Genomic DNA, 22,798 nt, shown 5'->3' on the forward strand with positions numbered 1-22,798 from the left:
GGAATTTAGTAAAATAGTTTATTTAAATTGTTAGAGAATGCTGTTAACGCAATACTAGTGAAAAAGTATTTCAGAGATTGCTTACTTCTTAAATGCCTTTTTTGGTATAGTACCCATCACTGAATTATCCCAAATAGCTTACTTATGCAAGCAATCCAGAGCCACATTAACCAAGATGCAATTTTCCCTTTCCCTGAGATGGCATTTATATCAGAATAATTACAACACTACAGCTTGAATTAGTGCTATAATCATGGCTGGGTAATTACAGCAGTACACTGCAGCACTCGATTTCAGAGCCTTCTGAAAGATTTGTGGGCTTTTGATGTGTGAAATGCAGCCCAGAATAGTTTTCCTAGGTCTTATATTCTCAGGGGTACATTGTCTGCTCACAGCATTTTTGTGACTGTAATATTTACTTTCCAATGTTCATCATTTCGCTGTTTTCTACTGTTAAAAGATTTTTCTGGTAACTCATAACAGTAGCTCTAGATAGTAAAAGGAAAATATAAATTGCTGAGGTCTCTTTGTTTATAGAGTCTTAGCTCCCTCACACCCTAAACTCAAAGCAGCCTCCATGCAAATCGAAATGGTTTCTCCATGCGGTTATTAGAGGGGCCCACACTCCTCTCAATGGCACCTAAATGACATAAAGGTCACCACAGAATCACAGTGAGTGTGGGGGAAAAATATTTAATCAACATTGCCCCATCACACAAGGCACCGTTTGAATTCAAACTAGAGGTCGTCTTCAACTTACAACCATTTATTTATTGGCCATTCAAAGCCACATTGATACTGAACAAAGCGACCTATGATTGTGTTTTACACAACCATTGCCGCATCCCCATGGTCACATGATCAAAATCCAGCTAAATGGCAACTGGCACGTACGTATGACAGTTGCACTGTCCCGAAGTCATGTGATCACCATTTAGTCATCTTCCCATCTGGCTTCCAACAAGCAAAGTCAGTGGGAATCCAGATTCATTTAACAACCGTATGATTTACTTAACTATTGCTTAATGATTCGTTTAACCATTGTGGCAAAAAAAATGGTAAAATGGGGCAAAACTCGCTTAGCTCGCTGTTTTGCTTAGCAACAGAAATTTTGGGCTCCGTTGTGGTTGTAGGTTGACGACTGCCTGTAACATGGTAAAATTATCATCTCCTAAGTGCACTATATAACCATTAAGGAAATTTACTCTGTCTTCACCCTGCCATTTTAAGGCTTATGAAAAATGCAAATGGAGAAAACATGTTTGTTTCTTGGGAAACTGCTAATACAAGTATATTGCAGTGCTACTGCGGTAATAGCTTACTTTTATTCAAAAGGACATTAAAAACAATACAGACTAGTTTCACAAATGTGATTTTTTTTGTTAGTGCTTCAGAAGGAAAATGCAGCAGCCCTTGTGTCTGTCAGACTTTGAGGAGCAAGGAAGGATGGTGATCTCTTTGCTTCACATTTTAGACTTCCCTTTTTGCTTTCTTTCCATTCCTAAACCATACCCGCTCTCAATCTGCATTCAATGTTCTTTTTTTTATTTGTGCTGGCAGGAGGAGGGAAAAATTATATATGTCTTTTTTGCATAATGGTTGGTATGTGCAGATTGAAGATAGGTGAAAGGCGCTTATTTTATATGCAATTCATTTTAATTAGTAGGGAATTCAATTACATTTAGTTTTGTTCTGCCTTTTTTTTAAAGTATGGCTTTTGGTACATAGAACCTTATCATATATATGCCTTCTGGCATATCTTCTACATAATCATATGTATATATAAACAAGTTTCACAAGCAGACATTCACTGGAGTGTGAAAAGAATCTACAGAATTGGTTACAGCTCGAGTTGTCAATCCTATTGACAAGGAGGGAAAAAGTAGGCATTACATGGGATTTATGTCTGTGTGTCTAAGGATTGCCCACCGTTTTCCCAGATGCTTTGATGCTAGGTCCGTGATGACGAACCTATCACACGGGTGTCACAGGTGGCACGCGGAGCCATTTGTTAGGGCATGTGAGGCATTGCCTTGTCAGCTGACTTTGGCCTTCACGTTCGGGAGTTTTTCGTCCGCCGGAGGCTTCAGGGAAGCCTCTGAAGGGCATCGGGGGGTGGAGGGGAGTTTGTTTTGCCCTCCCGGGCTCCTAGAAAGCTTCTGGAACCTGGGGAGGGCAAAAAATGGGTCCATAGCACGCCAAAAGCGAGGGGAGGGCAGGGGTCACACACATGCACGGGGGCCCGTGCGCATAAAATTATGGGTGTGGGAATGCCCACGCACGACCCCCCCTGCACTCCTCTTGCTTTTGGCAAGCGATGGCTAAAAGGTTGGCCATCACTGTGTTAGGTGCTTACTTTGCCAGCACAGAAACCTCCCCAATCTAGACCACTCAGTGTAGGCATCAGACAGCAGAGCGAACTACTCAGTCTACCATATACAGTAGTTCAACACCTTGTGCTCTGCAAGAGTGAACAACTGGCAAGCAGCAAGCATCCCTGTGGTTGGCTGCTCATCATCACAGCCAGCTGTGCTAAGGGAGATGCAGCTGTTACTGCTTAACGGGGGGATTTAAACCTGTCAGTTTTTGATTGCTGGATATACTTTTGGGATTTCCTTGTACATTCCCAGGTTTGGCTTGCTTCTGCTCATGTCTTGAGCTTTCAGACCTCCTGATGCTTTTCTGACCAGAGACTGCTAGAGTTGCTTTAAGTCTCTTCCTCATTTCTCAGCAAACTTGGCATGCAAACATAAATCCTGTATTCAATTTCCTGTTTTGTTGTCTTGGCATTCTTTGCACTATCTGCATATTTTTTTCACACCTTGCTTTTATCTAATTGCTAATCTCTTACCCAAGCACATTTTTAATGTATGCTTGCCTCTGGCACTTCAGAAACAGTTGTGCATGTACACATCGACAAACTCTCAAGCAGATTCCCTAAAATTCTAGATCATCTCTTCAAATATGTACCTTAGTTCCCCTGTCCTTGAATAAATTGGGAATTCTATAAATACAAATATGTTCTACTACAGTTTCGTTGCTAGTCAGTTAATCACATATGCATAGAAACTTTGGAGCTAGTGATAAGAGAACAGAAAATAACTCAAACTGTTTCTCTCTCTATATCGCCTTTGTTTGTTAGTAAGTTTCCCATAGGAAAAGATGGAACAGCTATGAACTTGTCCTAAAGGAAGATGCACTTAAAAGCTTCTAAGATGACATGTTAAAATCACAGAGGATTTTTGGGAGAAGTTGTTTATAAACAAACTGGCTGGCAGCTACAGATTCTACACTGAATAATGTGGATCAGACAGTTTTGGTGGCTACTGAAAATGGAATAATGAACCCTGTTGGTTTCTATTCAGAGAAAGCTTAGCTGGTAAACTCAAAGTGGGCTGAGCAGTTTTATATTTATTTATTCAATTTGTATATTCACCATCTCAACAAATGACTCTGGATTGTGAACAATATAAAATGGTTATTACTAATTATGATTTATAGATTAGATAAAACCATAACAAGACTTTCCAGAATGTTCAAGGGGACATTTCAGAAAGAAGATACTGAAGAGAACATGCATTTAGATGATCCTAGTATTTGGATAAGGTTGAAGATAGATGGAGGAAAGAGAAAATATTTGCTTTTTGGATAAATAACCAGTCAGTCACATATCATTTTCTCAATAGGTAGTGGGTGGTACAATGCCAATTACTTTCTTCAAAATAGATTTTATTAAAAGCTTTTACATAGATAATAAGAAATACATTCAAAGTAAAAATTAGTAAATGTGAAAAATAAAAAAAGGAAAGAGTAAAGAAAAAATAATAAAACAACAGAAAACAAAAGAAGTGACTCCCAATCTCCTCTGCAGTTATATAATTCTAATAAAGCCTCTCTCTGCTTACATAATCATCATTCCCTTTTTTCTATAACTTCTAATCTTCAAACCGTAAGCCACAGAATTATTTTCTATATTAAAAAATCAATAAGCCACCAACAATGTAGACATTATCCTTTTTCTAGTCAAAGAAGTGAGTCTGATCATCTGGGCAAGTTCCATCAATTTCTCCAACCATTACTCCATGATAGCAAATTGGTTCATTTTTGTGCATATAATAATCTTGCCACTCTAATAGTCCTCAGTTTAGGACCACAACTGAGCCCAAAATTTACATTGCTTAAGCAAGACAAGTGAGTTGGGCCTCACTTTACGAACTTTTTGCCATGGTTTGTAAATAATACAATACAATAGTAGAGTTGGAAGGGACCTTGGAGGTCTTCTAGTCCAACCCCCTGCCTAGGCAGGAAACCCTATACCGTTGAATGAATGAATCACTGTAGCTGTTAAGTGAATCATGTGGGTTGTTAAGTGAACCTGACTTTCCCCATTGACTTTGCTTTCTAAGTTGGTTGCAAATGATATCCCAGGACCCCGGAATGCTGCAACCATCATAAACATCTGCAGGCTGCCAACAACCAAAATTTGATGACGTAACGATGGAGATGTTGCAATGGTCATAAGTGTAAAAACTTATCACAAATCCCTTTTTTTCAGTGCCATTGTAACTTTGAACAGTTGCTAAACGAATGGTTGCAAATTGAGGAATACCTGTATATCAGAACAATGCTTATGTTGTTCTTTTTTTAACTGTTAACCCATCATTTCAAAAAGGAACCATTCTGGCTTCAATTGACTACTAATTGGCATAGCGCTTAAATTACTCAAGTTCTTTCCTTAGTCTGGAGTAATTATACACAAAAGAATTGCTAGGGGGAACAAATTCAGGTCTAAAGAAAAATGTAAGATGCCCAAGTCCTGCAGAGTTCTGCTTGCCAAAGAAAGGGCAAAGAGCTGAGATACGGTATGAACAAACATGGAACTTAGGACAGAATACAATGCTTAACACCTTTAAGATTTTTTACATCCTGCAATATTTTGATGAATAATCAAATACACTGGCAGATTGTCCTTTATTATCTATGCTTAAGAGATGCTATATTAACTCCTATCAAAGGAATTACAAATTCTCCCTGTAATTATTAGTTCTTCTAAATATAATTTAAAAACAGATGAAAAGATTTTTTTCCCTAGCTTGGTCTTTATGCCCATTTTTTCCACTTGTTCTAAAATAGCTTCTCCTTTTCACCAATGAAAAAGAAAATGAAGGCTTTCAATTGTTGGGCCACTTATTGCTCAGTTAGCTTCAGTACTGGAAGGACAATTACTCTTACTAGCGCAAACTAGAATGCAGCTATAATATACCAATTCATCATGTCTGAATTCTTCTAATGAGTCTCATTACTCAAAAAAGAAAATGTTCTTAAGGAATTCTACACCAATTGTAACAGGTTGCACTGTATTTATCCCAGAAAACAATCTCTTTTTTTTCTAATTTCAGTAGAGCAATATATTAAAGCCATGTCTATAAAGTGCCATCTTGCAACAGATCAGTGTGCATCAAAAAGATCTAACCAACGTACGAATGTATCACAAGGAATTTCTTAAACCTAAATAAAATTTCATTAAAAACAATTTGGAAATTTACCGTTTTCTTTTTTAACAAAATATACAATCACAATTTCTAGGCATAATGACATTCCTAAGACTATTAAAACCTTTGCTTTTTAGCTCGTCAACAGAAATTTCCAAACATATTCTGCAAAAAAAAAAAAAAGTTATAGCTTGCATAGAAATATTTCGCCCTGTGCAAATTTTATTAAGATAAGGCTTGAGGTTTTTTTTAGCAGCAATCTAATTTTTTTTTTAAAAAAATGCCAGGAAATGGCAAGAAAATATTCTGCAGTCTGCACTTAACATCCAGTTACTGTACTCATTCAACCTAAATGTCAAAGCTTAGAGCACAGGTGTCAAACTTTGGCCCATGGGGGTGCTTAGATCTTTGTCCATGGGGCTTCCCTGGAAACAGCAAAAGATCAGTCCACAGTGTCTCTGCCAGAGAAAATGGAGCTTGTGAGGGCTGTGCATAGCCCTTCCAGGCTCTGTTTTCAGCTGCGGCAGCCTCCTGCAACCCTCTGCCAGCAAAAACTGAGCCCTCTCGCTCCTGCCCCCCCCCAGGGTCAAACACAACCCTGATGCAGCCCTCTTATGAAATTGAGTTTGACCCACCCACCCCCGGCTTAGAGTACCAGACATATCCACAACATAAGGCAACATGGTATGTGTTCAGCACCACCATCTGCTTTCAGCAAATCCCAGGCTTAGAATGAATCCATTTGGATTCACAAGTCTAATCACTGTTAAGGTAGAAGATTGGAGAGAAGATTGCTAGCTTCCCTTTCAACAGTGATCGTCTTGTTGGATTGTCATGCTGGATTTTATGAATCTTTGCAAGAAAGAGAGAGATAAAAAGATTTTTACTTGTTTGTATAACTGTATCTTTCTAACCTGGAGGGTCACAACAGCCAAGTTTAAAAGAGAAAAACCTGAAAGTCAGCCAAATCAAGGACATAAATAAAGTATTGGCTTCATTACTAATTTCAATTTCTTATGAAAATGAGACACAACCCAAAAAGTAACCATTTCTCCTGAATCAAGTAATACCAGGAATGTGGAGTTCAAATTTGTTTCGTAAGTAGTTCCTCATTTAGAACATATTTTAAATGTTTTAGAGTGGGTAGTAATCCTCAAGATTACCCAATACTTTATAGGACAGAATCGAATGTTCCTGTGCAAGAGCTGCTAGTTCCTTGAGAAACTCTGGGAAGAGGGCGGCCGCAAGGATGGTGTTTGGAATGTGCAAGGGGACGTTGGGAAGGCCAGAGCCTTTTCTCGCTTTATTTCCCAAGTAAGTCTGGAGGAGAGCTTGGGATGCCTCTGAGAGGTTCTTAACCTTTTCTGTGACACTCTTCTGCTGTCCATTGTCTGAAAAATAAAAATAAATAAAAAATTACTTTAAATGCACATGCAATGTTAGAAGTTCTAATAAAAAGTATTGGGTTACATTTTACAAGGCATATATATTAGTGATGGGATTCAAAACTTTTTACTACCAGTTCTGTGGGCGTGGCAGGGGAAGGATACTGTAAAATCTCCATTTCCTCCCCACTCCAGGGGAAGGTTACTGCAAAATTCCCATTTCCTCCCGATTAGCTGGGACTTGGGAGGCAGAGGATAGATGGGGGTGTGGCCAGTCAGAGGTGATATTTACCGGTTTTTCAAACTACTCAAAATTTCTGCTACTGGTTCTCCAGAACTGGTCAGAAGATGCTGAATACCACTTCTGGTTTAAATGTGTTTTGAGCTCATTATCTTAGTTTCACAACCAGCCTCATAATACAGGTCATCAACACTCTTATTTTACTATTAGGAAAACTTCACTTATCTCTTGATAAATGGGCTTGTCAACCGACATTCTTAAATGTGGAACATCGCAACCTGCAGAGTTTATAACTGTAAGCAATGTGGCAGTATCAATAACATGAAGCAGCCATTCTAATTCTGGATATTATTTAGGGCTATGTAGTGGGAATTTTTTCAGTGTCCTAACAGGTGCATTTCATGTAGTTCTGCTCCTGTGTCCTGCAACTTAAATTAGTGGACATGAACGTGAAATATACATCTTTTATATTTGTATACAAAATTGATTCTTTGGGGAAGAAAATGTTCATTTTCCTGAAAAAAAAAGATCACCTAATGATAACTTTATGTCATTACAAACAGTCTTAACAAAATAAAGAGTTGGAAGGGACCTTGGAAGGTCTTCTAATCCAACCTCCTGCTCAAAGAGGAACACTATCAGACAAATGGTTGTTCAATTTCTAGGCATAGTCTTCTGACAAATTAATTCTACTTGTTCTCTCCTAATTGGTACCAACTGTGTTGGTGACATCTGGCTATAGATATTGTAAGCTGCAACTACCCTGTTTCCCCAAAAATAAGACGTCCCCGGATAATAAGACTAATCGGGCTTTTGAGCGCATGCACTAAAATAAGCCCTCCCAGAAAATATTGTAACAGCAGCAGCCATGAGGTGACCACACACGCTGCCTCTTGTACCTCAAAAATAATAATCCTTGAAAATAAAGTGAAATTTTGGAGGGTCAAAAGAAAATAAGGCCCTGTCTTATTTTCGGGGAAACATGGTATTAGGCATTAATCAGTGATTCCTAAAAAGCTGCTTTAAAATGAGAGTGTGAGCAAGATTCAGTGTGCAGATTGACCAGAAAAATCAGGGAAGATAAATGAGCAAGGCTACAATAAAAGTATACGCAGCTGGAATTAAAAATATGTTCCTGTTTAAAATAGCTGGAATATTTTAAAAGGAAAAATAATCCAAACTGCCTCATGAATTCACTGGATGTTGGGGGATGTTCATACTGCATGTGTTAAATATTTTGGAGATAGATGTAGCAGGGCTAAAAATATCAAAGCAAGCATTTGGTTCATGCCTTGGGGGACACATAAAAAGAGTGGCCACAATTCGAAGTAAGGCCATTAGGTATCCATTTTTCTCTGACAGAAGACTTTAGAAGTCTTGCAAAATAGTTCTGAAAACTATAACGTGATGTCAAAAATCTTCGAACTAACTCAGCCTACTGAAACCAGAATTATATGAATCCTAGTCTCCATATGTTGTGTTAGATACTGGCATCAACTACAGTGGTTTCCACCAAGGTCCTCTGTTCCGGCGGGAACAGAGGTTTAATCCTATTGGTCGAAGGGTCTGACAGCTCCCTATAAAAGGGCTGCTGTCAGACTCAACCTTCGCTGAATTGTTCTTACTTGTTGTACTTTAATAAAGAGCTGTTGTTGCCTTTAGCCCTTGTGTGCCTTTCCATTACCCGATGTAACATGTTGGGTTTTAAAATCAAACTCCAGGGAACAACAGCCACATCTCCTAGCAGCTAGTTACTTAATGCATATTTCACACGATTCACTAATTATGTGGATTAGACAATGGTTATAAAAGATACCAAAAGATATTAGGAGGGCAATCAGAAATGAAGAAGTATTTAAATTGGAAGGAAGGAAAGAACGAAGGTCCCAACTGCTTCTTATTAACACTGAAGCAAAGCTTACAATGAAATCAAGCAGCAAAAAAAGGTAGACTATTCTGGGGGAAAAAACAAAGAAACCTCTTTACCCGTTCTACTGTTAAGCAATTAGTCACTATGGTTACTGTTCTCATCAGATTCTGAAAAGTCCCCTTATCCCTGAACGCAGCCACTAATGAAAATTCCTATCTACAACAGCTATACAAGAACAATCCTCTGGCACAAGATTCTAACAGAATGCTAATCAAGGCTTGGTGAGGTTAAAAAGTTAATTCTGAAATCAGAACACATAAACTTCAGTCCACAGAATGCAAGTATGCTATTTTTCTAAAAGACTCCTCAGTATCAATCCCCTTGGAATGTATTTTAAGACCTTTTCAGATTCAGGGTAAAAAGGTTTTCCAATATTTGAGGAGCTGTCACAAAGAGGAGAGGGTCAAGCAATTTTGCAAAGCACCTGAAGGCCAGACAAGGAATAATGGATGGGAGCTGATCCAGGAGAGATTAAACCTAGAAATTTTCTGACAGTGAGAACAGTCAATCAGTGGAACAGTTTGCATTCAGAAGTTGTGGGAGCTTCGTCACTGAAGGCGTTCAAGAAGCAATTGGACTGCCATTTGTCAGAAATGATGTAGGGTCTCTTTCTTGAGAAGGGGGTTGGATTAGATGACCTACAAGGTCCCTTCCAACTCTGTTAATCTGTTAATATCCATGCCCCTGAACAGGGAACCTCCCTTTATTCACCCTGTCTTTTCATTTCATTAAAGGTAGCATATAATTACATTTTATGAAAGTAATTTCATCTGCACAGAATGCTACTGCAGTTGTTTATTCTTAACCTATAATGAGCCAAACAGCAGCAATGATAGGAAGTAAATCTAACTTTTAATTAACTCTTCCAGTCTTTGCAATTAGAATCATTTCTGTGTTTTTGTCTTCTAAATTAAAAATTCAGCTGAATTATATATTTCATATAGCCATTTACAACTTGGAACATGAGTTTTCAGAATAAGTGGGTTTGTTAAAAATTAAGGTCAAGTTAATACTAAGATATGCTCTATATGGAAGACTGTGAGGAAGATGTATGAGAGAGGCAATAGAACCTTCCTGACCTACTCTAATTTACAGATATAATTTACAAATACATTCAAAAGTGACAATTCCATTCATATAAATAATATGTGAATTGTATTCCATTTACTTCTTTCACATCTGTGCTAATTGGCCTTCTTTTAAACCAGGGGTGTCCAAACTTGGGAACTTTAAGACTTGTGGACTTCAACTCCCAGAATTCCCCAGCCAGCATGGCTGGCTGGGGAATTCTGGGAGTTGAAGTCCACAAGTCTTAAAGTTCCCAAGTTTGGACACCCCTGTTTTAAACTCATTCCATGGCCATTGAAGTATTAACATTTTATCACTAGAGGAGCCTACATAGTAAGCAGATGATCACATGTGCAGCAGCAACCACGTGTCTAGGTTTGCTGTGGGAATAAAATTAAAGCAGATATAAGACTCCACATGTAGATAGATATACTGTGAAGGGTTTTTCAGACCCTGAAAAAAAGTTTGTCAAACAGTACAAAACATGAAATGGAGCAACACTGCATCCCCTCCCAGTGTATTAAAGAGTGGTTAGCAAGAGGATCAGGAAAATGCTTAGAAAATAAGATAATCGTATAAAATGATTGCTAACTTTACATATGGCATCTCAATTTCAATTACAAATTATAAACCAGTCATTTGTCAAATAAACAAGGATGTGACAAAATCCTAAAGACCAAAGTTCAAAAAGCAGTTTGGGGAATTTGGTACAAGAGATCCTAAAATAAATAAGCCGCTAGCTTGTACGGAGATTTCTTTTTTCTTCCTGAACTGCTGTTAAACAACTCTTGAGCAATATTCACAATAGCGTTATTTACATAAAATTATCCAGTAATTTTATGCAAGCATCCCGGGTCAAAGTGGGGATGCGGAGAATGATGATTATCTTCTCCCTAGAGCGATGCATGTTTTGTTTTATTAGCCTACAAATTGTTGCAATAAAAGTTGACTAATATGCTAGAATTGACAACAGTATAATCAAAAGGCAGCTGCAATAGGAAAATGTCGTCTCATATGAAATAACCTAACCTTTCTGCCCTAAAGTGTTTATAGCTAGGCTTATTTTTATCACAGTCCATTCCACTTGACAAAGTGCATTCGTTAGGTGTTAGATTTGCTCATCTCTGACAACAATGCATAAACTGCATAACCTTTTACTACTAGAATTCCCAAATGAATGTTTGGAACTGCTCTGCCAATCATTTAGTCTTGTTAAAAATAAAGTGACTTAAAACAATATTTTAATAATGGCTGTTACACCTATAGATGGGAATTATTTTGAAAAAGCTGTGCCGTTTTAAAATAACAACAATAATAGTATGTTTAAGGTAGTCTTCCATAAATAAATAAAATTATAACTGTATAATTGTCTTACCTTCTTGAGAGAAAAGTGGGATGTCAGGAAAGGTAAGACTACAGCTAAGTTGCACATTTATTTTGCATACACAAAGTTTCAGCACTTTGTCGTCCATGAGGACTGAGAGTTAGGGTTTATTTCTGCTCTAGTTTCTTTGGGACATATGGGTATTGCAGTCAACATTCAACTATGTTAAACCTACTTCAGGGTTTATGATACAGGTTTTACGCAGCTCTACATAGTGCAGCTCAACAATGTTGGAAAATTATGCCACCATTTTTAAGCAGGTAGAAAATATTGAGGAACTCAAGAAAAAAGGATTATTCTCAATGGTTTTCCACCATTGAGATAAACTGATAGATCAAGCTCACATATGTCCTAGCTATCTCATTTACCTGCCAGCTCTGGTCAAGATGAATCCAACACTAGATTGGTGAACAGATGTCAACTATCCTTACCTAAAAAGAATGGTGGATAGGAAAATTTGCAAAATTTATCCTAACAATTATCTAGAATAACCTTGCACAGTATAAAAGATAGTTTACTTACCATTTATTCAATTCTTATTAAAGCCAGGAAAAAAATAAAATATGTTTAATTTATCAGGAAAGATTATTTACCTTTATTTAATGATTCTAAAGGAACATCCAGTGCATCTACTCGTAAAAGCAGGTACTTTTGTGCTTGTATCAAGAGAGCAGGGAAATCTTTTTCAATGGAAGCAAACTGCTCAATTTTATTCTTTATAGATGCCAGCACCTGCCCAAAAATAAAGTAAAGTAAATAAACAGCATCTATACAGCTACAAATACAGTTATTTACTAAATTATGACTGAATCATGTACTTTGTCCCTAACAACTCATCTTGCTGTGATATTTTATATTGTCTTGATTTAAACAATTACATTTTAACCAATCAATATTAAGATATCGCTCTGCAAAAACTGAAGCAAAAATTTAATTTTAAAAAATAATGATAGGTGGTGCTGCACTTTAAAGTGAGTTTTAAAAGATTTCTTTTTAGTATTAAAGCAGTACCTGGTACAGAGACCGCACACTAGGCTGAAATACCATATTTGTGTTGAGCAAAAAGGAACGAAGAAGAGGTTGTGGGTAACTGGCCAGATGAGTGATTATTCCAATCAACAGCAAATTCACATGCAAGGAGTTTTCCAACATGTTTTCCAGTTTTGATAGCACCACGCTGATAAATGGGCCTGCAGATTTAAAAAGCAAAACAAAACAAAACAAAATTTTGAGAAAGGAGAAGCAAAAGGAAAGGGATTCGTAAGATCTGATCCAACTCATAGCATCAACCTATTTTTATGATTTTATTTAAAATTAGCAGCATTAGGCCAGTTATTAGTTTCGTTTGCAGGCGTACACATTCAAACAAGTAATTACAGCAGGTCAGCAACCGTTAATCAGGCTGCATTCCTTTCTTTCAGCTCTCTTGCCTCTTCTTCTGCTAAGGAGCAGAACTGCAAGAAACAAGAGGCTTGATTTATTAACATCTGGCCAAGCATTTTTAAAATGAATTGCCTTTCCGCTGGATATGTGTGCAGCCCAGTGTGTTAACAAAATGTATGCATTGCTATTTCTAGATTCCTACTTGGTGTTAAAAAAGAAGAAGCATTGACTGGTGTTGGCTGGCATTGTCTCTCTCAAGTTGGCAGGATATGATTTCTCCCTTACCCCACTTCCCACAGAAGCCATTTGCAATGAGTAGACACATCCCAGATGTGGTATTCATCCGGTTCTCTCTGGTTCGGGTAAACTGATAGCGGCTGCTGCGGGGGACTCCACCCACCCACCCCAACATAATGTGCAAGCACTGCACATGCACAGATGCGGTGCGTGCAAGCAAAGCGAGCACACACGCCCACATTTGCGAACTGGTAAGGAAGGTAAGTGAATCCCACCACTGAAGCATCCCTCATTGTTACTTCACCTTCAGTACTTCCTTTAGCCTGGGTTCTCCTGAAACCAAGAATCCTTCAGCAGCCAATGTTGTCTAGAATTTCTTGGGGGGGGGGGGGGGCTTGGCAACCATTCCTCTGGGCTTTTCCAAAAAGCCTTATATTCCTGGTTCTCTCCTTCCTTTTGCCAGCACAGCAGCTGATCTTTTTCAGTGAGAAAACATGTTACCCAATGTATTTCTTTGGGTGAATGTACGACTGGATAACAGACAGCCCTGGGCTGCGACATGCTGTTCACAGGAGCTCTGATATTAAAAATTGGATTAAGAACCACAGCTATCGGGTATTCTGCATTTCTGTTTTCAACAAAGAGACAGGAACTGATGGCATTATAACTGGTACATTTAATGCTAATATGGAGTACATATGCCTGGGCACAAGACAGGGAACATATACTGAACAGTGTATGAGGCTTCCTGTCCCTGTGTACAAAAGAAGAATGACTTCGCAATAAGCACAGCTGTTCCAAAAAAGTAAAAAAAGAAAAGAAATATTTATAAAGAGACAGAGAATTCCAACGGTGTTGTAATTTCCCCTTTATTTTCCTCAAGATTTTAAATGGAGGGGGGGGCGGGAGGGAGAGAGAAATCCTCCTATCCTATTTCTCAGGGGTTGAAGTATCAGTGACATTCTGAATTTAGCAAGCCTCCAAATTGAGGTCTCTTCTCCTCTGTTGTCTTCCCACACATTCCAAGTAATTGTTGCCCCTGGAAAATATAGCTTTCAAAGAGATAAAGTAAATTACAGCTTGGCCTATATACTGATATTTTTCACAGAATGGAATGGGGCAAAGTAATCCCACTCTCCTTTTTATCTTCCTATAGTTTGCCATACTTCACAACTGTCACTCAGGGTTGGCATATTGCATAGATGGAACTATCCAAGATTGGTTTTGGGTTGCAGATGTTTTGCTACTATGCTACACAACATGACCAGTGGAGAAAGTTTGAGGAAGTGAGTGAGCTTGGCAGAGATTATATAGGCATCTGTCTTGCCTGGTTGCGTAGTGCTACAAGTGAATGTTTTTGACTTGCAAGGTGACATCTCTGTCTTATCTGTGAAATCAGCTTTTTGATGGGATGGATCACCAAGAGGCTATTTTCTTTCCCTGTGATTGTTGAATTTGTTTAGGTTTTCATTACTGATTCCATAAAATGGGTCTATCTGTTTATCTCAGAATTGGTTGATCACTTTGTGATATGGGGAAAATATTGAGGGCTGTTCATGCACTACTGGGGGTCTTTGGATATGTTTTTTTTTCCAAAGAATTATATTGGTTTTTTTAAACATTTATAGGGAAAAGGGTAGGTGGAATGGTGTACAAATTTTGGCAGTTGCAAGTGTGGCAGACGCCCCCTCCCTCCAAACTCATTAAGTACATCTAAATATAAAACATTAATACATGATCATATAAAATCAGCATATTAATTCTAGAAAAATTTTCAATCAATTTATATATTATAATATAAAGTCTACATATAATTTCATTATTACTTTCGGTCTGTTTATAACAATGTGGTTTTCTTATTCATTTTTGTGATCTGAGCTTTCTTGGTGTTGCCCCTTCTCCCCCCGCTGGCAGAGCTCCGGCCCCTTCCGTGTCCTGTATAACCGTTGTAGAGTCTTCTGTTTTTTCTAGGTTCGCTTTGTTTTTTTCCATAAAGGCCTGTGCCTCTATGGGTGTATTGATTCTAATTCTTGTCTCCTCCCAGAATATCAGCATACCTTCAGGCATCAACCATCTAAACCACACCCCCTTCTGGTATAATTTATTCACCAGTTGCGAATAATTTTTCCTTTTCTCCCTAACTTTTTTGGGGATCTGCTTCAAGATGGTTATCTCCCTGTCGTGATATGTCAATGCTTGCCCTCTTTGTACACCCAGAATTTCGTCTCTTGTGCTTTTCCTAAAGAATTTAATATGGACCTCCCTGGGTACATTGTGTGTTCTGGCATATGCTGAATTCACTCTATAGGCCAGATCTATCTCCCATTCCATCTGTTGTTTATCTTTATGTATGTATTCAGATAAAATATTAGTCATAATGTCCCTTATATTTTCCCCATCCGCTTCTATAACATTTTGAAATCTAAGATAAAAGGACATTCTCTCAAACTCTGTTTTCATTTGTTGGATATCAAGCTCTTTGTTTCCCTTCTGCAATGCTTCTACCCCCCCCCCTCACCTCCGCCACCCCACCCTCCACAAGGTCCAGTCTCTGTGAATTCTTATAAATTTGGACTTGATTCTCTTTGATTTCTTCCTTCATTTCCTTTAACTGTTTCTTAATTTCTTCCTGGCCCTGTATAAGTTGCTGAAGCATTTGTTGCAAATCCATCTCTGTACTCTTAGGTTGCATCAGTTCTGTAATCTTTGACTGTGTAGCAGGACTGGATGTTGCAGATGTCGGTGCAGAAGTAGCAAAGCCAGGTTTTCCAGGGGGTGGTCTTTTTGGAGACATAGTTTATACAGTAGAGAAATCAATCAGTATAGAGAATGGACAGCTGGGGAAGTAGAGCAGACAGATGAGTCCAGGAGGCAGAAGATCCAAGCAGATGGGAGTTCCTTTAGTCAGTCTAGCAATAGAGAGGAATTTTCCCCCCAGGAAGTTCAAGAAATAACAATCCACAAGAGAGTCTTCTGGGTGACACGGAGACAAAGACCGGAAGCCTGAATTTTAAAGGTGGAGTCAGGTTTCACAGTTCATGAAGACAACGGAAGTGTGCCATCTTGCCCTGCCAGCTTTGGGCTCAGAGGCATAGTAAAGTTTTTAAAAGTTCACAAAGTTCTCAGGTCATCAATAAGTCCTGGAGCTAAATCCAGTGAAAAACACTTTTACAGGGGTGAGGCATCATTGGTTGGCTCTCCCCCCTCCTCCTTCCCCTGGGGGCGAAAGCAAAATTTTCTCAAGCCGCTTGTCCAAGGGGGGGGAAATCCCCCTCCCTCCAGCCGCACCTCCAAGAAAATCCGAGAGTTTAACTTTAGATTTGCTGAAAAGTCCATCAGTTCAAAAGAAAGGGAATGAAGAGAGGAAGCATCTCACCACACCGCCGCTGCTTCATTCAATTTTGCATCGTCCGATCAGCCTGGAGCGAGACGCATGCGCGCCCTCCGAGACTGCTCCTCGATGCCTGGAGCAAAGCGGAGAAGCCCCCACCAGCCGCCGCCGATGCCAGGGTCCTCCCCGAGCCGCTCCTTCGGCAGGACGCCTCTCCGGGGCGTCCTGTGCCCCCCCAGAAGCGGGGGAAGCCCACCGGGGAGCGGGAGCGGGCAAGGAACTTGCCCGTCACCGTAGCCGCCGGAACCGGAAGTCCTTTGGATATGTTTTGAGATAGTTCTATAAATAAGTTTTGAGTCTTTATATCTATGGATCACTGTTTGGCTAGCCCAGTGTTTCCCAACCTTGGCAACTTGAAGATGTCCGGACTTCAACTCCCAGAATTCCCCAGCCAACATTGCTGGCTGGGGAATTCTGGGAATTGAAGTCCGGACATCTTCAAGTTGCCAAGGTTGGGAAACACTGGGCTAGACTGCCATTCTTTCTAAAAATGCTCTTGCATTTTTCGTATCTAATAACAGAAAAACATTACAATTGAACAATCACAAAAATGGAACAATATCCGGAGCAGGCAATGGGATGTGTGTGCGCGGCTGGCGAAAGAACAGGCGGCAACAGCAGCGGCTTTTTCACTGACCTCCGGTAGTTTCCGGCAGCCTCCAGCTTGCAGCCGCTGCCAGAAAACAGCTAGCAAAGAGGCAGCAACTGGGAGGCTTCTTGCAGTCACACCGAAAAGAGAGCAAGCTGCTGAGCCTTTGAGGATTGGTCATAACCACCATTCATTCAGTGCCGATGTAACTTTGGCCACTGAACGAATGGTTGCAGACAGAATGGGAATGCTTCTGAAGAAATTTACATGTAGTCCTCGTCTTAAGACCACAATTGAGCCCAAAATTTATGTTGTTAAGTGAGAAATTTGTTAACTGAGTTTTGCTCCATTTTACGACCACATTTGTTAAAGGAATCACTGCAATTGTTAAATTAGTAACACGGTTGTTAAGTGAATCTGGTTTCCTCTTGACTTTGCTTGTTCAGAAGGTCGCAAAAAGGGATCACGTGACTGCGGGACACTGCAACCGTCATAAATATGAGTCAGTTGTCAAGCATCCGAATTTTTATTCATGTGACCATAGGGGTGCTGCAATAGTTGTAAGTGTGAAAAACGGTCATAAGTCACTTTTTTCCAGTGCCTATTGAACAGTCACTAAAAAAACTATCGTAAATTGAGGACTACCTGTACTTTGATACATACAAATAGCCTATTAGTAAACTAATTTCCAGCAATTGTGACAAAAAGAGATTGATAGGTTTTGTACTTTTTGCAATAAAAAGTAAATTAGATTTTAAAATGTTACCGACAACTCACCATACAGTCTTAAAACTTATTTGGATCCTATTCTTAGTAAAAGTTGTATTTGTTAGATTACATTCCCACTTTACAATGATAATTGTGCCCTTGTTAATAGGTAAGTTAGCAGTGAGCGGTGAGCATTGCAAGCAGCAGATGTTATATTAGTCAAAGCATAGAAAGCATTTGTGTCCACTCAGTTCCATAGTTGCTGCTTATTCCCTGACAGACAAGTTCTGTTTCCACATTATACTCCTGTGGAAAAGGAATAATGAATTCTCTCCATTGTGCCTGTGCTCTGCCATAAAACTCGCAGGCAATTTTATTTTTATTCATATTTTATAGATGAATAGTCATTAGAAAATGACTTGCCTTATATTGCCAAAAAAAAAAGAGGATGAATAGAATAAATGCAGATTTTAAAACAACTATTAGAACACATCAAAGAAAGATAACAAACTTGTCATACAATACAAAGAAATATTTCCACATTATACTCTTGTCATAACTGAATTAAGATTTGTAAAATCAACCCATCTACTAACATTGAAAAAATTAAAATTACTGTTTGCTTTCTGTTTCCTCTAATGGGTGAAGATTAATAGAATCTATGAAAGTTGGAATAAAAATTCAGGTTGAATAGGTTATGGCAATCAACAAAAGTATATTCTTGCTTATAGCACTGTAATATAATACTGTACATCATTCCTTTTCTGTGTGTTTTTACTTCTCAATATTTTTTTAAAAAAAATTAAAGTGTGTCAATCTATTCCTGTTGGTAATTAGTTGGTTATAACATTCATACCTCGGGAAAAAATCAAGATTCAAGGATGCATTCAGATTTGTTTGTCCCTTTATCTTTTTGTCCTTGCAATAACATATAGTACAAGTTTGCTAGAAGAGCAATTAGAGCATTGCCATAAGTCATATTTCAAAACTACTATTGTGCACCTCAACAAACATCTCACAAACATCTGTGTCCCTCTTTCTATTACTTTCTATTATCTGTAACTATAGTAACTATAAACTTGTTTTTAAACAAAGGCAGACGGTATATTTGCTGAAATATTTTTAATCGACATACTGAAGCCCTTGGCCAGAGGTGTCAAATGTAAGACCCGCGGGCTGGATCTGGCCATTCTGGAAAATGTAAGGAGCCAGCTCATGTCGCTTTGGCCCAGGCTACCCAATGCGAAGAAGAAACATGCCAGCAATTTGGGGAGTATATCAAGCTGGCCATGCCCACCCAGTCGGCCACACCCACCCAGTTGGCCACACACCCCCTTCCCCCCCCCAAGGTCAACCACAGCCCTGGTGCTGCACTCAACAAAATTTAGTTTGACACCCCTGCTCTTGGCTCATATGGATGCAAGAATCCAGATTGCCTGGAATTCTCCCCAGTTGCGCTGGTTTCATTGGGTGAGCTTGAATCACAGATCTAAACTTTAGGATTTGAGGCATTCATATCAGAGTATTTTCAAGAACTTATAAAATATATTGAAAAAAGCTTCACCTTATGATGCTACAAAGTGATTTGCTGCATTATCATAGAAAGATACGTGTCACTTGAAAGCAGATGGAATTTTCTGCAATCCTACAGAACGGGTGCCAAACTCGATTTCATTGAGGGCCGCATCAGGGTTTTGTTTGACCTCGGGGGCCAGGGTGGGTGTGGCTAAGGTGGGCATGGCCAACTCGACATCACTCGTGTCGGGGGCGCCTAAGTATTCTGCCAGTGCAAACAGAGTGCGGACCTCCTGAGCTCTGTTTTCACTGGCAGAGACACCATAGGCCAGTCCCTTGCTGTTTCCAGGGTGGCCCTGTGGGCCATATCTAAGCATCCCATGGGCCAGATCTGCAAGCCTTGAGTTTGAAACCCCTGCTATAGAATATTCACACTGATAAAGCATAATCCCTATGGAGGTGACTGGGGAAAATGCTGACCACATGGCAATAGAGCTGCCATTTGGTGCTAAAACCTGAATGCAAAAACAATTTCTTGGTCATTCAATTTCTATTTAATACTTTGAGGAGTAATTAAGAATCTGTTTTTTTCTGTAGTAATTTTTCCTTATGAACACGTTAACGTATAATTTAACATTAATAGTTAAATGTGTCTTTCTTTTAAGGTACGTAGGCCTACAGCCCAAAATGATGTCACCACTAGAGATTTTCTATGCAGGAAATATAAATCCAAGCTGATTAAGTAGACTACAGGTAGTCCTCGATTTACAACAGTTCACTTAGTGACTGTTCAAAGTTACAATGGCACTAAAAAGTGACCCGTGATCATTTTTCACACTTAAGACCGTTACAGCATCCCCATGGTTATGTGATTTATATTTGGATGCTTGACAATTGACTCACAATTATGACGGTTGCAGTGTCCCAGGGTCATGTGATCACCTTTTGCAACCTTCTGACAAGCAAAGTCATTGGGAAACCAGTTTCACTTAGCAACTGTTACTAATTTAACAACTGCAGTGATTCACTTAACAAATGCAGCAAGAAAAGTCATAAAATGGGGCAAAACTCACTTAACAAATTTCTCACGTAGCAACATAACTTTTAGGTTCAATTGTGGTCATTAAATCGAGGACTATCTCTATTTTAAACAAAAAGAACAATAACATGTAAGCATGCAAAGTAATATAACACTTGCTATTCATATCTAGAATAGTGACATTTTAGAAAGCATGATTGCCTTAATAAATTAGAAAACTGTACCTGTAAATGGCATATTCTGGACTCTTGCACGGTTGCTGGGCCAGGCATCTTTTAACCCAAAGGGTGAGGGCACACTCTCTGCTGATGGAGTATCTGCTGAAAAGTTTTCAAAATCTTCTTCCTCTTCAATAGGGGATATTGGATCAGGAATCAGCAGTTTAAGTTCTACCAAGCCTGTAGGGTTTGAGTCCAATTCTTTCATGATGTTATCGCATTCGGAAATAAAATCTTCACTGTCAGGACTCAACAACTTCATGTTAGTGTCATGATCTCCTTCCGGGGAAGACAAGGTCTGTTCCAAATCAGGTTGCAGAGTCGTTTCGTCAACACTTCCTGGGGTTTCATCTTTTGCTTGTTGGATCAGATTTAAATTTTTCATATTGCGCTCCTCCAAATTTAAATCCGATGGGGGACTTTCTAGAGGACCATTGGTAAAGATGGCATCTGGATTGTCCATATCTGCTGATTCTGATATTAAAGGTTTCCCCTTTAAGCACTCTGCTTCCTGTGCATCTTTTTTAGCACATAGCCTGTAAACCATGACATCATCCTGAAAGTCTGATTCTTCTATGTACGATCCTTTGATCAACATGATGGCATTTTTCTTCATTTCTTGAATGTGCTTGGGTGGTTCTGCAGGAGGTTGGGTATTAAACTCGTCATCATGCTGGGGAGATCCTGTATCAGAATCTGGAGAGATCCCCGTATCATAACTATCATCCCATTCCAGCTCCAGTTGTGTCTTTTCTCTCAATGGTCTCGCCTGAGATGAGACATGATTCCTAGGTATTCTGGGTTGCAGTTGGAAACTAGGCTGATCTAGGTTTTTACCGTCTTCTTCAACCGAAGTTTGGATAAAGGTATATGGATTGGGATTTTCCCCATCATATGGAGCAGACCAAACTTCACAATCTTTCATACAGTGCAGGATGAGATTTTGAGCATCCCAAAGGTACTGCAGGTAACTGATATCAATAGCTTTCCCATATTTCACAATACATGCGGAATCTGCAATGCTCTTCCTGGAGGGCTCTTCGGTGGAATCTGCAATGCAGCAGCAAAAAGTTACAGGGAACTGAGGGGAAATACAAATCTTTATTCACTCATAATTATTAATCATCTGTTTACATGGGTATCACAGCTGTAAATCACATCAATAAATGATATAATTAAACATGATGCAGATTTCATGCTAAGCATTTGAATGAGCTCAAAGAGAGAATATTAACTACCACACGGTCTCTAAGTTAGCTAACCTCTCCCTATTTGTTTTGCACTGTGGTTATTATCTTTTTGCGTATTACTTATACTTGCAAATGTATCCTTTGCTATCACCTTACAAAATATGGTTTTCAACAAATTACTCCAATAGTTTGCATTGCCAGCAGATAAATTCCTGCATACCAAAATCCTTGTGGTTTATTAATATAAAATCCTGGTGTATATTTCTGCTAGAAAAACACATCCTACCCCTGGAAAATGAGGCATCTGCCTTTTTTTCTGAAAGAGAGACAAAAAAAAGAACCCAATTCTATTTTCTAAGGCTTATTATTATCTATCTAGGGATAAGCCGTTTAGGTCTCACCTGGACCTCTTCATATGAGACAATTTCTACTTTCAAAATTCTTGACAATGGGCATCTGATGGTGGGATTCTAATCTTTATTTATATAATAAATCTAATAAATCTAATCTTCTGGCAGGGGGCTAGTTTGGAAAACATTGTTATATAAATTACTGGATTTAGCATGATACAATATAGAAGAAATGCATGATAGAGCACTGCCCAAGGGGAACATCCATTTTTATGATCCTAACCTTAATCTTACTTAAGTGTAATGGCTCAATAAGTCTCAAAGTATAACAAGAACAATTGCTTTTGTTTTGTAGGGAACAAATGAAATGTAACAAAAATATAAATGATCACTAGATTTTGCACACTGGCAAAACACAATGTACTTCTATGGTGTGGAATGACTGGATAGCTCTAGAACATTTAGTTCACTGTTGACATTAAATAAACTCAGTGAATTATTTTTCATCATAAAGAAGTATTTCTTTTCCTTTTTTTTATCTCCACTAACATTGTGATGCTTCCTTTGTCTGACTGAATTGTCAACCATAAACACAAAACAATGACAAGTTAAAGATCATGCCACTGGTCACTATACAGGAAAGTTCCAACAAACTTCCATAAATTAGTTCAGCCAACC

The 22,798-nt window shown here is 38.8% G+C and overlaps 1 protein-coding gene and 1 long non-coding RNA gene across 3 annotated transcripts in view; one reads left to right on the plus strand and one right to left on the minus strand.

Annotated features, from left to right (window-relative positions):
- Positions 1-2,227: 2,227 nt before the first annotated feature.
- On the plus strand, positions 2,228-5,763 carry LOC309395616. Its single transcript, XR_014175940.1, has 2 exons — positions 2,228-3,379; positions 5,400-5,763. It is a non-coding gene; the product is annotated as an uncharacterized lncRNA (long non-coding RNA).
- Positions 5,764-6,126: 363 nt separating this feature from the next.
- Positions 6,127-22,798, minus strand: part of FHIP1A (FHF complex subunit HOOK interacting protein 1A) — an 81,280-nt gene continuing 64,608 nt past the window's right edge. For both annotated transcript variants that reach the window (XM_081960021.1, XM_081960020.1), the window contains 4 exons: positions 20,587-21,630; positions 12,512-12,690; positions 12,094-12,232; positions 6,127-6,883 (listed from right to left, as the gene is read on the minus strand). In XM_081960021.1, the coding sequence (XP_081816147.1) occupies positions 6,627-6,883; positions 12,094-12,232; positions 12,512-12,690; positions 20,587-21,630 (1,619 nt within the window). In that variant the 3' untranslated portion in view covers positions 6,127-6,626. The remainder of the gene's footprint in view (positions 6,884-12,093; positions 12,233-12,511; positions 12,691-20,586; positions 21,631-22,798) is intronic.

Source organism: Natrix helvetica (genome assembly GCF_964273705.1).
Source record: "Natrix helvetica genome assembly, chromosome: 7".
In the NCBI taxonomy this organism is placed as follows: domain Eukaryota; kingdom Metazoa; phylum Chordata; class Lepidosauria; order Squamata; family Natricidae; genus Natrix; species Natrix helvetica.